We start from the raw sequence: 15673 nt of genomic DNA on the forward strand, positions 1-15673 counted from the left end.
ATTTTTTTTGTTTTTTTGTTTTTTCAGAGATAGCAGAGGTTAACAAGTATCAACAAGATATAACAGTGCAGTAAACGACCCCACACAAGAGTGCTAGGCCAAAAACAAATAAAATGCAAGTTTTGAGAAAAAAAACGATTTTAAAAATAAGTGCAAGCAGGAAATTCAGTAAACAGCTCTAGGTTGTGCTCTAAATACAGTTACTAATGCAGAAATCAAATTTAACAAGCCAGAAAATGCTCAAAATAGGCGGCTATGCAGAAAAACTTAGCAAATAAACAGAGGAAAAATACTTAAAGTCTCACCACTGGGTTAGAAAAAGCTATGTCCGCAAAACAACTACATTTTTCAGGCAGAATGGGTTGTGAGCAGTCGGGCATTATTAAATGAACACATTGTGAAATTACATTTGCAATTCTCTAATGAATAGTATGTAGTCAATCAGCACAACTAATCGCACACTATACCAGTAGATAAGTCTCACTCACAGAGGCAGTCAGTCATATGTTTGTCAGGCATGAAGGCACTGAGTTGCATAGTTATGAATGTAATAGTTTGCACATTCATGGAATCAACTTCATTCGATGAAGTATATTAATCTTTACAACCAAAAAACTAATACTAGAAAGCCTGTTCCCAGCAAACATGTAAACACTGCCATTTTATTTGATAATTTAGAATTATATCATGCACTGTTTTACAAGAGTCATAATATCTCACAACGTTTTATCCGAAGTACAGAACAAGGCATTTAAATGTGCACTTAGATAACATGTTATTATATTAAAATCCTGAACAAAAGAAAAACAGTTATACTAAACACCCAGATACAGGCCGCGTTTTGTGATCAACTCATTTTACTATCTGGACGGTGAGAAGAAAAGCAAAGCAAAACAATTCTACTTCCTGTCCAGATATAGTTCACTTTTTGTGATGAAATATATTTTTCATAAGTCCAGCAAAGTGACTGTACTTGCACAGCAAAATGATAGTGAGACTTTTTAGATTTGCAGTATATTTCCCAAAAGAAATTCCAAAGAGATAATGTTACCTCATGAAATACCACAGACACTATGAATCAAATTAGCTGCAAACTTATTCCACTGTCAGTGTAGTAACTTATTGCTAATAAAGTCATGTGGTACATCATCAGAATCACAGTCATCATGCTTTTAAAGCAATTTTATCATTCGTTGAATTACAGACAGCCAAATACCTAACAATGTTCCACAATCTGCAAGTCAGGTATTTCATTTATTCTCACAGTAATTGAAATTTCAGCACATAATGACCATTTCTGGAGCCTTCCTGTGTCCCGACAGTGTGCTCTTCAAACTATCTGGAGATATACAGAGCTGAGTTTATTTTTCTGCCACTTCAGAGTTGTGTACTGGTAATTGTTTGACTAATTTTAAATCATTGCTGGCTGACTTCAGAGTTGTGCACTGCTATTTTTGCTTCACTGTATAGTTTTTCAGATCTCTGCTGAAGGTGTTTTTCCACCTCCCCCTATTTCTCTGTGTCTTAAGTTGGTGTAACTGGTGTTACATCATGTGTGTTATCTGACTATCTCAAGGATTACTTGCATAAAATTAGACCCTCGTAGTAACAGCCTGAATATCATTGCTGGAGCCTTCCTGTGTCCTGACAAAGTGCTCTTCAAACTATCTGGAGATATACAGAGCTGAGTATATTTTTCTGGCACTTCAGAGTTGTGTACTGGTAATTGTTGTTTGACTAATTTTATATCATTACTGGCTGACTTTAGAGTTGTGCACTGTTATTTTTGCTTCACTGTATAGTTTTTTCAGATCTCTGCTGAAGGTGTTGGTTTTCCCATACCCACCCTCCCTATTCCTGACTTGTTGTTTAAATTTAAATTTGGAGGCTTTTGCAGTTGCCCACCCCCACTGTAGATTTGATCTGGGACACTCCCCCCAGTCCCATCTCTTTACCTCATTCTACTTAATAGACTCCTTCTGCACTTGTTTTTAGTCATTTTTAATTTAATTGCATTTTTTAAACTGTTTGGTCTAACATTACTACATACTCAAGTGTGCTAGCTTGCACTGCATTTGAATTACTTTTACTGCTGTTTTAGCTACTTTTCTCTCTATATATATATATATATTAAAAAAATACCTTTCCTGTAACTAGTGTAATCCAGATTCAGATTTTCTGTATCCAGGACTGTATGTAAGCTTCTGTGCCCCCCTCCCAAGCTTTCTGTGTTGGAGGGAAGCCTTCTAGCTTATCAGTGGGAGTGGTAAGCACTAGGTAACCTATCTACCACATAGGAGTGGTTCTGGCCCAGAAATTTTAGTTATTGGCCGTCTGGGCAGTTTTTCCATCTCTCTCAACTTTCTGATTTAAAAGCCACCATTTGCACTTGTTTCCCCCCTTTCCTGTAACTAGTTTAGTCCAGATACAGATTCTTAGTTTTAGCACTTGAATTTGCTGATTTGTGATCAGCACTTGTTCAGAACTTGTAAGCACTAAATAACCTACTAATTACTACAGCACTCAACCTTCCTCATTACCTAGCGGAAAACAGTTTTTGTACTTACTTTCCTCACTTGCTTAGAGAAAAACAGCTCTTGTACTCACTTTGCTCACTTATCTAGAGGGAAAATCTTTTTTTATTCCGGCATGTCCAAGGGACAGCTCCCAGTGTTCTCTCCTGTCTATCTGATGAATCTGGGCATCTTGGGGCAATGTAGAAATTGCCTCATGTACACAGACAACCCTCTCCTCCTACCACCCAACACTACAACCTGTGAGAGATGCACTTATCTAACCAAACTGGTGGTAAAGCTCTCTCCAATCAAGACTGAACTTGACAGTCAAGAGGAGAAGGTATACACTTGCACCACACCACACTCATCACATAGTCTCACTAAATCTACACCACCAAAATCCACACATAGTAACACAAAAACATTTGCGGAGGCTCTCAATAATAATCTGTCTAAGCAACAGAGACCTCCAAAGCAGAAATGCAAGCAGCCTCCATCTCCCAACACAACCCAAATGACACATAGCCCACAGACTCAGTGTGCCACTCAACCATAGCCAATAAGGCAAAACAATGTACTCAACACACTAGTCATAGGTGACTCTATAGTCAGGCACACTGATGTCCCACTCAGCAGGTTAAACAAGGAGAAGGTTACTGTCAGCTGCCTGTCAGGTGCCAGGATCCGCCACATAACCCACACACTCAGATCACTCCACAACAAGTACAAATATGACTCTGTCATTGTCCATGTTGGTGTGAATGACCTGGAACGTACCTCCCTGGACTACATGAAAAGAGACATGGAAGAGCTCTCTGATCTTGAAGCCCAGGCAGGTATGACTCTGGCCCTGAGTAGCATTCTACCATCACCCAGAATGATGCCGCAGTACAAGGACAAAATGATTGACTTCAACAATTGGCTAAGCTTCTGGTGCCATTCTAAAGGGATCCAGTATCTGTCTGCCTGGGATGACATGATCGATAGACCACGATGCTTTGCCAGAGATGGCCTGCACCTGTCACCCCTGGGATTCCGGATACTGGCTAAGGTTCTTGCCGCCCCTATAGTGCCTTTTTTAGGCAAGGTTCAAATGACAAATTCATCACCGTAACAGGAACAGGCAAGCAAAAACTGAGGGTGATGCTACTCAATGCTAGAAGTCTAAATCTCAAAATGCACTCACTCGAGGCACTCCTTAAAATGGAGAACATTGATATCTGTGCAGTGACTGAGACCTGGTTCAAGGCTCCAGAGAGCACCCCTGCACTACCAGACTATAACTCATACCACACTTTTCGGCCATGTAACTTGGACCGGAACACCAAAGGCGGAGGTGTGTCTATATTCATTAAAGATATCCACACCTCCAGGCTAGTTGCTCAGCATAATGCAGCCAAGGTTATCCAAGTGCAACTAACTCTGGGCAAAACTGCAATCCAAATTGTAGCTTGCTACAGATCACCCACCATGCCCCAGGATTCCCTCTCCTCTTTCCTTGATGTACTGGAAAATATTACAGTTCAACCAAACACTGTAATAATGGGCGATTTCAACTACCCCACAATTAACTGGGAAAACTACTCATGTACCAACTCCTTCACTCAACGCTTTCTGGAATTCATAAACTCCAATGCCCTGTATCAACTTATCCACATCCCCATCAGGGGCAACAATATCCTAAATCTAGTCATTACCAACATGAGTGACCGATGTTCCACACTTGAAGTCAACGCCTCATTGGTCCAATCCGACCATAAGCTAATTACCCTAGATATCCACATCCTGCCCCCACCCCCCATTAAGGAAACCATGGTAAAACAATTCTCCAAAGCCAACTTCATGCTTCTTAAGACAGAAGTGGTGAACTTCATGACACCCATGCAGATGGACAATGCAGTCATGACTAACGAATCCTACACATTTGCACTTTATAAGCACTTATATGAGTGCATGGATCGTGCTATCCCAAACAGAACTAAGATGCTATCCTCCAAAAAAAGGAAGCCAATCTGGTGGTCCCATGCCATAAACAAACTCTACAACAGAAGGAAGAAACTGTTGCAAAAGAGAGTAAAATACCATGAGTGGAGGAGCTCCCTGGACAGCCTCAGTTAGAAGCTGCGATCCCTGATAAAAGTCTACAAATCTAGTTACGAAAACAAAATCTCCACTGATTCTAAAGACAACCGCAAAGCATTCTATAGCTATGTGAAGAATCTCAATGGCAACACTCAGATCTGCTCTGAGTTACAACACAATGGCACTAAATATACAGACCCAACTGATATTGCCAACATCCTGGCAGATAAGTTCAGTGCTAACTCTACCCCCTAACACCCCCTAAAGATCCCATCTCTATACCGGAAGAATGCAAAGTTCCTGTAATCATGGCTGCACAGGTAAAAAACACACTCTCCAAAGCCAAGAACACAGCATCCATGGGACCAGACAACATCCCAGGCTGCATTCTACACGAACTACAGAATGACTGGCACCCCACCTAAGTACCATGTTCAATCATAACCTCATCTCAGGCTTTGTGCCTGCTGAATGGCGCACAGCAACGGTTATCCCACTCCACAAGGGGGGAGCCACCACGGACCTTGGGAACTACCACCCCATTAGCCTGATGAGCCTGGTCTGCAAGGCCATGGACTGTATTATCATGGAACTTATAAACAAAGACATTGGTAATCTCCAAACTCTGGACCCCACCTAGTTCTGGTTTGAAAAAGACAGATCATGTCTCCTAAACCTGATAGACTTCTTTGAAGCAGTCACCAAAGCCATTGACAAGGGTAAGGTTGTTCACACAGCCTATCTAGATCTTGACAAGGCTTTCAACACCATCCCCACTCTGGAATTATAGATAAACTCACTAAACTAGGTATAAATCCCTATGTCACAAGATGGGTTTCCAACTGGCTCACTGACAGAACCTACACTGTGAAGGTAGCAGACTCCAAATCTGAATTCAAACCAGTGACAAGTGGAGTAACACGGGGTTCAGTCCTGGTTCCTCCCCTGTTTGGTATCTACTATTCTGAAGTACAGGCTAACATAGAAGGTCTTTGGCTAATGAAGTTCGCAGATGACTGCAAACTAGGAGCCATTAACAATGTGGACATCCTACAAAAGGGCCTTACTGAGACAGATGCCTGGTTTCAAAGCCATGGCCTCAAGCTCAAGCCAAAAAGTGCATTGTCATCCCCTTTGGTAAAACTCTGTACCCATGAACTACAACATAGGCGGAAGTATACTTAACACCGAAAGTGTGATAAGAGACCTCGGGGCACAGGTAGACAGTAGTCTCTCCTTTGACAATCACATTGCCACAGTAGTCAGGAAATCCTTGTACATGGCACACCTCATAACAAAAGGTTTCTCATCCAGAAAAAAAGAGGTCATTGTCCCCCTCTACTCAATACTCATTAGACCCATTATAGAGTACAATGCCCCTTTTGGTATGTACCTAACAAGACATCTACAACAACTGGAAAGGCCACAGAAATACCTCACAAAGAGGATTACCAGCCTCAAACAGATGCCCTCATGAACCGTCTCAAAAAACTCCAACTTTACTCCATCGCATATCGCCTACTCAGAGGTGATCTCTGCCTAACATACAAAGCCATGTCAAACCCAGAGCCATTGGACATGCTCCACTTAAAGAAATCCCAATCCCTCAGAGCTACACGCTCTAGAGACCTAAACCTTGTCACCACAATAAACAGAACATGCTGGAGGGATAGATTTCTGTCCCAGAGACTTTCCATACTCTGGAATAAACTACCTATCTATATCAAACAAAGATCCTCATTAGCACTCTTCAAGAAAAATCTTGATGATTGGATGGGAAATAGGAAATCCACCTCGGGGATCACCTCTGTGGCTCTGCTCGACAGTGGGACAGGAAAATAATTTTCTTGGGTGGCAAAAGCCAGGGTACCTTTTTGGCTGGGCTTGTGTAGGCCTTGTGTTTGACCTAGTTGGAGGGGGGGGGGCAGGGAAGATCATGACTTTGAAAGTGATTGCTTTGAAGTCGGATCATACCAGGAAGGATGATACTATAGGGATGCTGCAGTGCTTACTCATGTTGGTTAATACCAAGTCCAAGACATTATCACCTCTTGTGGGGGTGTCGACCAGCTGGTCCAAGGCATTTGCATTGACAAAATCAAGGAATCTCTGGACATTTGTGATTTAGCATGAGTAGTTCTTCTAATCTATGGTTGGATAGTTAAAGTCGCCCAGGATCAGGGTAAAGGGTTGAATCTTGATAGATTCAAAGAGGTCCAGAAAGGTGGACTGGGCATCTTGAGTCAAAGTTGGGGGCTTATAGCTAACTATGATATGAATAGGGGTCTTGTCAATGGTTAACTGTACCTGGAGTGTCTCCTGTGCATCAAAGAAGCCTTGAAAAAGCTGAAAGCGCTTGTCCGTTGTTTACATCAGAAGGATTCTTCACTTGTATGTTTGTTTTTTTCTGTTTTTATGACATCCACATGTTTTAAAGCTGTGGAATTACAACATCACTTGACTTTTACAACAGCAAAGCTCTATATTTCAGATATTGTGGATTCAACATGGTAAAAGCCTGTTATTGAAGCTGTTGTTTTGAAGCTGTCTTTCTGCCATTTTGGTTGTTTAGCAAGTTTTGAATACTCAGATGAAATACTAATACCTGTGGTGCAACGCTCTTCCAATATTTACATTATACTGTGCATCATACTGTTTGATGAGCCTGGAGGTCTGTATTCCTTTAATATATATTGCAACTCCACCTCCTTTTGCTTTGCTACCCACAGTATGGGGTCTGAATGTATGATAGGATGAGTAACCTGGTATGGCTGGGGTTCTCTCTGAGCTTTGAACCACGTTTCTGTGATTGCACAAATGTCATCAGCATCTTCCAGGGTTAAGAATGCTTGCAATGAGTGCAGCTTCATGTTTAGACTCCTAGCGTTTAGTAACATGACCTTTAATTTGCGTTTTGATGAAATGTTCATGTTGGTAGCTTTGACCTCATGGTATTGCCTAAAAAGGCACTATGGGGGAGGCAAGAACCTTTGCCAGAAACTTGAAGCCCAAGGGGGACAGATGCAGGTCATCTCTGGCAGAGCATTGTGATCTATCGATCATACCTTCCCAGGCTGTCAGGTACTGGATCCTCTTGGAATGTCACCAGAAACTAAGCCAATTGTTAAAGTCAGTCATTTTATGTTTGTATTGAGGAATCATTCTGGATGACGGTAGAATGCTGCTTAAGGTAGGAACATACTTGCCTGGGACACATATTCCGTGAGCCTGAGCATGTCTCTCTTCATATAGTCCATGGAGGTATGTCTGAAGTCACTCACACCAACATGGACTATGACAGATTCATAACAGTACCTGTTGTTGAGAGACTTGAGTGCATGGGTGATATGGTGGATTCTGGCACCTGACAAACAACTAACCGTGATTTTCTCCTTATCCAGCCTGGTGATGGGCACATCTGTGTATCTCACAATGGAGTCTCCTATGATTAATATGTTGGGTTTATGTTTAGGCCTTAGTGGTTGTGAGATGCAAGTGTGTGGTGTGTGGTCTGTGGTTTGGTAGGCAGTGGAGTTCATGTGTGTTTTTGCCTCAGAAGTCTCTTTTGTTTGGTTATGTTTTTGTTGAGGACCTCTGCATATGTGGGTGTGTGTTGTATAGGTGTGGGTGGTGTTTAAGGTGTGGTGTTTGTCTTGACAACATTCTCAGTGCCAGATATACTGGCTTGGGAGGGACAGAGCATAGACTCTAGGTTCTTAATGTAATTGCATCTCTCAAAAATAATTGTGTTTATAGGTGGTAGTAGTAGAGGGTTGTCCATATACATGAGGCAGTTGCTACACTTTCTCAGGATGCCCATATCATCCAGACTGGCAGGATAAACTTTACAAAATTGTCCATCCATATTTGCCAGAATCTGAGAGAGAGAGGCCAGAAAAAGCTAAGGGGATAAAGGCTGGAAGGTCTGCGAGGAGTACTACTAGGTGATCACCACAAGTGGTACTAAGGGAAAATTTGTAGCTGGAATACCTCACAATGGGTTAAAAACAGTGCAACTGTGGTGTGTGACATGCAAACAAGCCCAAACCAGCTGAAATGTGGGGTTTAAATACCACAAAAAAATAGAGAATTCTAGTAACACAGAAATCTCACCAATCCTGCTAGTCCCTGCTTTCTTTAACAATCAGCTTATGCCACACAAGGTCCAGGCAGCTCTGTTACTCTCAGTAGCAGAGAAGATAGGCCCCAACCAACACAAGATGGCTGCCAGAAACACAGACGGCAAACACATGATGGCTGCCAGAAACACAGAAGTCAAAAACAAACAGCTCTGGATGGTGTATCCAGACTACTCAACTCAATTTAAGGGTTAAGAACAGAGTAAAAGTCAGAAAAAAGCACAGATTAACCACAGTATGAAAAATACAGTTAAACAGTAAAGAAATGCAGCAAAATACAGTTAAACAGTAATGAAATGCAGTTAATCAGTAAGTTGTTTTAAAACAGTGCAAATGTGATAAATTAGCTCACAATCACAACAGTAAAAAGCAGCTCAAATAAAGCAGGAATTCAGTAGAATACCGTTATCAATTTAATCAGGCTACCAACAAGCAGTAACAAATGTGGCAATCTAAATGCAGTTGAACACCTAAGCACAAGCAGCAAAATGATGTAGGAAGAGGCACAATATATATTTTTTAAGTAGAAAGTGAGGAGACAGAAGATTATTATTATTATTATTATTATTATTATTATTATTATTACTATTACTATTATTTATAGTTTTGATGCAAAATAGTTCCTGTACCTAATGCTTCAGACTTGCTGTAGTATATGTAAATGGTGTTAAAAGAAGTATTTTACATACAAAATATAAGACTTTCAAAACATATCCATATGCTTATCTTATATTTTTTCATAAAATATGTGGTTTGTTGGCAATCTTTGTGGATTTAAGTCACTAAATACTGACATCCATTTGAGTCAGACTATTTCCTTCAGGAAATGCATGCTTACATAAATCTTGTTATTCTAGCAACTTTCCAATTTCATAAGAGTGTTGTTGTTGTTGTGTCTTTCGGCTTTTCCTGGTTAGGGGTCGCCACAGCGGAACTCCGGTCCGCTAATGATTGGCAGTAGATTTTAACGTGCCGAGTTGCCAGCCCTGACGCACAACCTTCAATGAAGGTACGCTCATTCACGCATGTCTCCACACAGAAGACGCTCTAGCTGAGAATTGAACAGGACAACGTCTTGCTGTGAGGCGACAACGCTACCACAGCACCACCACCGCAGTTCCAATTCACCTCCTATTTTTGAGCCTTTATCCAGATTTTGTGGGGTAAGATTTTGAGGTGTGCATACCTCTTATTTGCTGTTCCCACTGTTTAATCAATCTCACTCTCTTTCTCTCTCTCTCTCTCTTTGTCTCACACACAAACACACTTCCACATTCAGGCACAAAAGCATGTATACACTTGCACACGCAGAGAGAAAGATAAACACACACACACGCGCGCGCGCACACACACACACACACACACACACACACACACACTTTTTTTTCTTTCTTTTTTAATGTTTTGTTTAATTCTACACTTGCTAAACAGCAAAAGAGATGCTTAGCGAAAATAATGTCTCGATCAGTCTCACTCTTGTTTTCATACACGCATATACTCACACATACAGACATAAACACACAATTTTCTGTTTTATTTTTTTAATCTTACACTTGCTAAACAGCAAAAGCTCTGCTTTCTTAAGCATAAAATCATGGTGGACATTAGCCTCCTTACAGTCCCAGCTTCATGGCCCTTACTACACTGTTGTGAAGTGCTGGACTCATTTTCCAGAGGGCATTACCTGTACATTAACAGCCTGCTAAACAACATAAGTTCTCCAGTTTTTAGAAAATGTCATACACTACCTAAAATTACACCAATACTGCAACAGCTGGGGATAACTAGTACATCAGAAAATGAGAGTCACAAACATATAATGTAAATGTCTCTACCTACTCCTAATGGACTAATGACTGCTGAGCTCATCATTTGACAGCTATGTTACCACAAGCGTGACAGGAAAACCTGTGTCATGCATGCACTGTAAAGCCTGACACTAAAAATGTGGCATGCTTGGAGGCTGAGTTACATAAACACAGCCTGAAATGTTAAAAAAGATGTGATTTAAGCTATCATTAGTGTAGGAATGAGATGCCTCACAGAATATCAATACTGTACATTAGTACAGAGTCCTACTTGGGATAACACAGCTTTGTATAGGACATAGTGCAAATGTGCAAATTTACCTGCATGTCAAAAATGTTGCTGCAAGTATTTGTGCCTTCCACCATGTAATGTCTGCAGTACCACTGCCAACATACATGTGGAGGAATGACTACTTCAAACCCGCCCGTTCACTTTAATGAGCCATGCCATTACTTAAAGACTTCACATTGGTGTTCAGTGGCAGTATGACATCTCTAAGGGTTTTGGAGTGGGGTGGAAAGGGATGCTTCTGGCATTCCAAGTGGTGTTCTGTGTCTCCTTATTAGTTAGCAGCTGGAAGTACCCTAGAGCCCTTTTGTTGAATCAGATACTGTGTAAGTACCTGGCATGTCATGCCAGTCTAACAGTAAATTATTTTGGAAACCCACACCTGCTAAACATTTTTTGACACATTTCCCCCCTGCTGCCTGACATTCATTAGCCATCATTAAGGCAGCCATTAGAAGTGACTCAATTCTATGCCTTTAAGCCCTGCCATCTGTACTAAACCAGTGATAGTCCACTGGTGGGATGTGTAATGAGTATCAGTGCTGCACTGCCCCTCAATTTCACAAAAGTCTGACCACAGAATACCCCAAACCACCAACAGAAGGCATTGAGTGGCAGCTTTCTACCACAAGTGAAATCCAGCTCATCTTCTTTAGCCTGTTAAGTGATCAAGCTGCTAATCAAACTGTGTTCACCTGTGCGGTAGTCATATACCTATTTCTGTATGCCACTGACACAAACTAAATAAATGCTTTATACCAGCAGTATATCCTATGGTAGAGATAATTGCCTTCCTGAGCAAAATTGACATCATAGATTTTATGTTGATTTCTAAGATATCTGAAAATAGATCACTCTGGAGGTAACTGCACAGATTTTCTTTACATTTTAACCTAAGGTTGGCATTTTGTTAACAATGGACATACAGTATATTCTGGTGGCAAATGAAGTGCAAATTGCTGCTCTTGTTTTCTTAGAATAGTGTAAATGAGGTACACTGCATGAGGTATAAAAAGTGTTTTGTATTTTATAGTGCTTTCAAGTAAAAGTCTTAACACATTCTGCAATAGTTTATTACCCCTGGTTCAATAATGATCTGCTACCACGGTGACAGTGACATCATATGTGCCTTACTGAAGAAATCCAATGCTGTCCCCAGTCATGTGATTTTGACAGGATACATTAACCATTTTCTTACTTATTTACGAATGTTACAGCACATGAAAGAAAATCTCTCAGACAAATTCATCTTGATTCTTTGTGCATATGGCTGTACTTACTTGTTAAATCAAAAGAAGAAAAAACTAAGTAATAGCTGAAATTCTACATTGACAAAAATATTTAAAACGTGATATATATGTTGAAAATTCAATTTGTGTTCATACCTTTCTAGCATGGCAGTAGGTCCTTGCTGATCTGAAAATCAGCAAATCCCCTTCCTCGTGAAAGTTCTAACTGCATCAGTCAAAGAAAATGCTGGGCATGTATTAATGAATTGCCATTGTCAGCTTTAAACTGATTGCCATACAATTAGTATTAAACTTAATGGACTCTATCAGAAGTCCTGGATAACGTACATTTTCAAGGCTTCCTTCTAGGTTTTGGGTTAATAAAACATCTGCGGAATTTCATTGTCATGTAGTGGAACTGATTACCAGGGAGGCATTAATCTCTATTCTTATCAGCTTAGGGACATCTCATGTTTGTTTGGAAGCAGTGAGGCATGCATTATTATGACGGCTGTGCAGACTCTCATACTAAATGAAGTGGTTTTAATATTTGTAATGAGTACTTATACTATCATTCTATCATTTGTTTCCAGGGCCCTGCAGGAGAAAAAGGTCCCTCAGGCATTGACGTAAGTATAAATTACATTACTGTTATATTAAGTTGTGATCATCTCAGGCCTGACCCTTTGCTTCTTCACTCATATTCCCTCAGGAAAAAAGAAAACTGTTCTACACCTAGAAATCTATATACTCTGACACAGCTAGGCTATGACTGTTTGTTGTGAAGGGAAAACAGGACTTAGGATGACAATGACAACAGCACCAGTAGGTTGGCATGTGGCTTAAAAAAGAAAAACATTCTTAAGGGTACATAGAAAATTAGCTATAGGCTTAGTATTCAGTATCTGAGACTGGGAATTTATTGGATATGTCAGAAAAATAATAATAAAAAAAAATCATTATTTTCTTTTTTTTTTTTTGTAAGGTTTATTCAAAAGTCATGGTAAAGTGAAGTTGTACCAGAACACAACAGTTGTGTTATAGTTCCATTCAATACATTAACTACATTGCTCCATTGAGCATAGTGGCTGGAAATCAGAAAAATGTTCAGCTGTCATGTTAATCACCCAAAGTGGGTTGGTCAGTTACAATGACACTGAGAAAATACAGTGCATCGACAGCTAAAGCCACAATGAGAAAAATACTTAATTAACAGCTCATTAGCATATCCCTGAACCACACCCTGCATTAGTGTTTTCAGTAGCAGCCTAATAATCTCATTGGCAAAGGCATCTCCAGACCCTCTGTCACATACACAAACAAACACACACTCCCGCACGCATGCAAGCACGTGCACACACACACACACACACACACACACACACACACACACACACACACACACACACACACACACACACACACACACACACACACACACACACACACACACACACACACACACACACACGCACAGATCCAGATCCTCAATTTTTCACATAGCCCCTATTGCAACCATGCAGGTAGACACACACATTCATTCATGCCTCTACAGGCACATACACACATGTACACACAAACATATACACACTAAGACCCTTTCTATCCCCACATGTTAACAGATCGGTGAGCATTCCTATAGGAGTGAATAGATGACCCCCATGTTTTTAGAGGTATTTTTTTTCTTCCAGCAGGGATATTTACCAAATGAAGAACCACTGACTTTTCTAGGGGAGGGCATATAATATTACCAGCTTCCCCAGATTGTTGCCTTATTATGCGGTTCTACCTGCAAGACTGCCCTCCATGCTGAGGTCCCCATGTGGGGAAAACCTGAGTGATAGAGACAATGAGAAAGGCTTACCGTAATGAGGAAAACTGCTGAGCTAAGGCTTCCCCATCACTGTTAAGTCTTTCTGAATCCCTTTCAGTATCATTGGCTCACTTTGCAGCTTCTGGTGTTCAAGAGTATTCCCCTAGAATCCTTCAAGCAAACATAATTTAGTTTTGCTTACACTCACAATTCTGGGTTTTTAAATGCAACTAACAGTGTATAAAGCATTATTATAAAACTATTTATATGTCAGCTAACTCACCACCCACCCTGTCAGTTCCACTGTTTTGATTAAAACCATGATATGAGTAAACATGGCAGTAAGGCACTACACAGGATAGTCAAGACTGTCTTCTGTGACTAATGTTCAAGCATCAACAAGCATTTGGTGCACTTTAGCACTGCTCCTGCACCAACATTTCATGGTTTAGCGAAACATATTATGACATGAGCCCATTCTATGCAAACTAACTAAATACACTGTAAACTAACTATAAGGGGCCAGTCTAACTTCCTCGTGCATGTAGCACATTTCTGGCCTACCCTAACCAGGAATATAAACAGTCTTCTTTATTGCTGTGAAGGAAAACTCTTTTCTAATTAGTTTATACCTCAAAGAAAAAAAAAATGAGAAGGCATTTCTGAACAACTGTATACATTCATGAATAAATGGAACAAAACTAGACTTGCAAATCTATAAATACATTGCTGAGGACAGCTGTTTGCTAAAGTAAGGTATATTTGCATTGCTTTTTGCAACCCTTATAACAGTTTAATTAAGAGCAATGTATCAGTGATAAAAGAGCTCATCCATCACAGTAGATGTGCTAGAGAGCATTTTGGAAGAATAATGTGAGAAGGGATTATTGCACTAGAAGAGAAACAAAGAAGACCTGAAATAAGCAGATTGTTAGCAGGAGCTATCAAAGCAACATCAAAACCCCAGCTCTGTTGCATAAAAGTATGATCAGTTTGGAAAGGGGTGAAATAATTTGATTGTTTCCCTTGTAGTACAGATCTAAGATGGCTTTATATTTTTATTGGTTTGTAGGTCTCTACATATTGGCTTATTAATTGTTGACCATGACTGCATTTGGGATATTGCTTCAAACGTCTGATCAATACTTCTCAGACCATATATTAATCATAAAAAATGTACGACAGACATGGGAGTCAGAAGACAGGGCAGGCTTTAGGCAGCCATGAGCTGGACTGAGTTATAAAATAGCACCTGATTAGTAAAGTCAATAATGAAATGTTACGACGGACTTGGATTAAAATATGAGATAAGGATCTTATGAAGGCTAGTATATTCCCTGTTAACCAGTATTGTCTATGTTCTGTCTCAGTTTAATTGCTTGCGGCTGCAGGAAAAATAATGCATAAGACAGAAGAAAATATCTGGAAAAATTCATGCAAAAAACAAGCTTATATCTCAATAGATTAGAGTGTCCGAATATTCTTAAGACTTTTGTTTTAACTGTATTTGTGGTACAGAATTTCATAATCACCAGCCAGAGTTATAAAATAATAAACTTAATTCTTCTACATGCAATACTTACAGATGTACATGTGCGGTAACTCAGCCATGATAGGTATACAAGTGGTGTGCACACTCTGATCTTTTAGCTTAATGATTTGTAAAAATAATAACTATGTACGTAAATGACTAATATGTTGTATTACAATATGACCAACACAGTCCCTTATCTGTTTCACTCCAGGGATCTCCTGGAAAAGCTGGAGAAAGAGGATCCAAAGGAGAAAGGGTAAGTT

General features: G+C 40.1%; 1 protein-coding gene across 1 annotated transcript in view; it reads left to right on the top strand.

The window, feature by feature from the left end:
- Window positions 1-15673, top strand: part of COL22A1 (collagen type XXII alpha 1 chain) — a 2341282-nt gene that overhangs the window by 2145476 nt on the left and 180133 nt on the right. Inside the window, exons 57-58 of the mRNA XM_044067281.1 lie at window positions 12657-12692; window positions 15622-15666. Coding sequence (XP_043923216.1) covers window positions 12657-12692; window positions 15622-15666 — 81 coding nt within the window. The remainder of the gene's footprint in view (window positions 1-12656; window positions 12693-15621; window positions 15667-15673) is intronic.

The sequence above is a fragment of the Protopterus annectens genome, chromosome 3.part1, assembly GCF_019279795.1.
Source record: "Protopterus annectens isolate FY-2018-M chromosome 3.part1, PAN1.0, whole genome shotgun sequence".
NCBI classification, from domain to species: Eukaryota; Metazoa; Chordata; order Ceratodontiformes; family Protopteridae; genus Protopterus; species Protopterus annectens.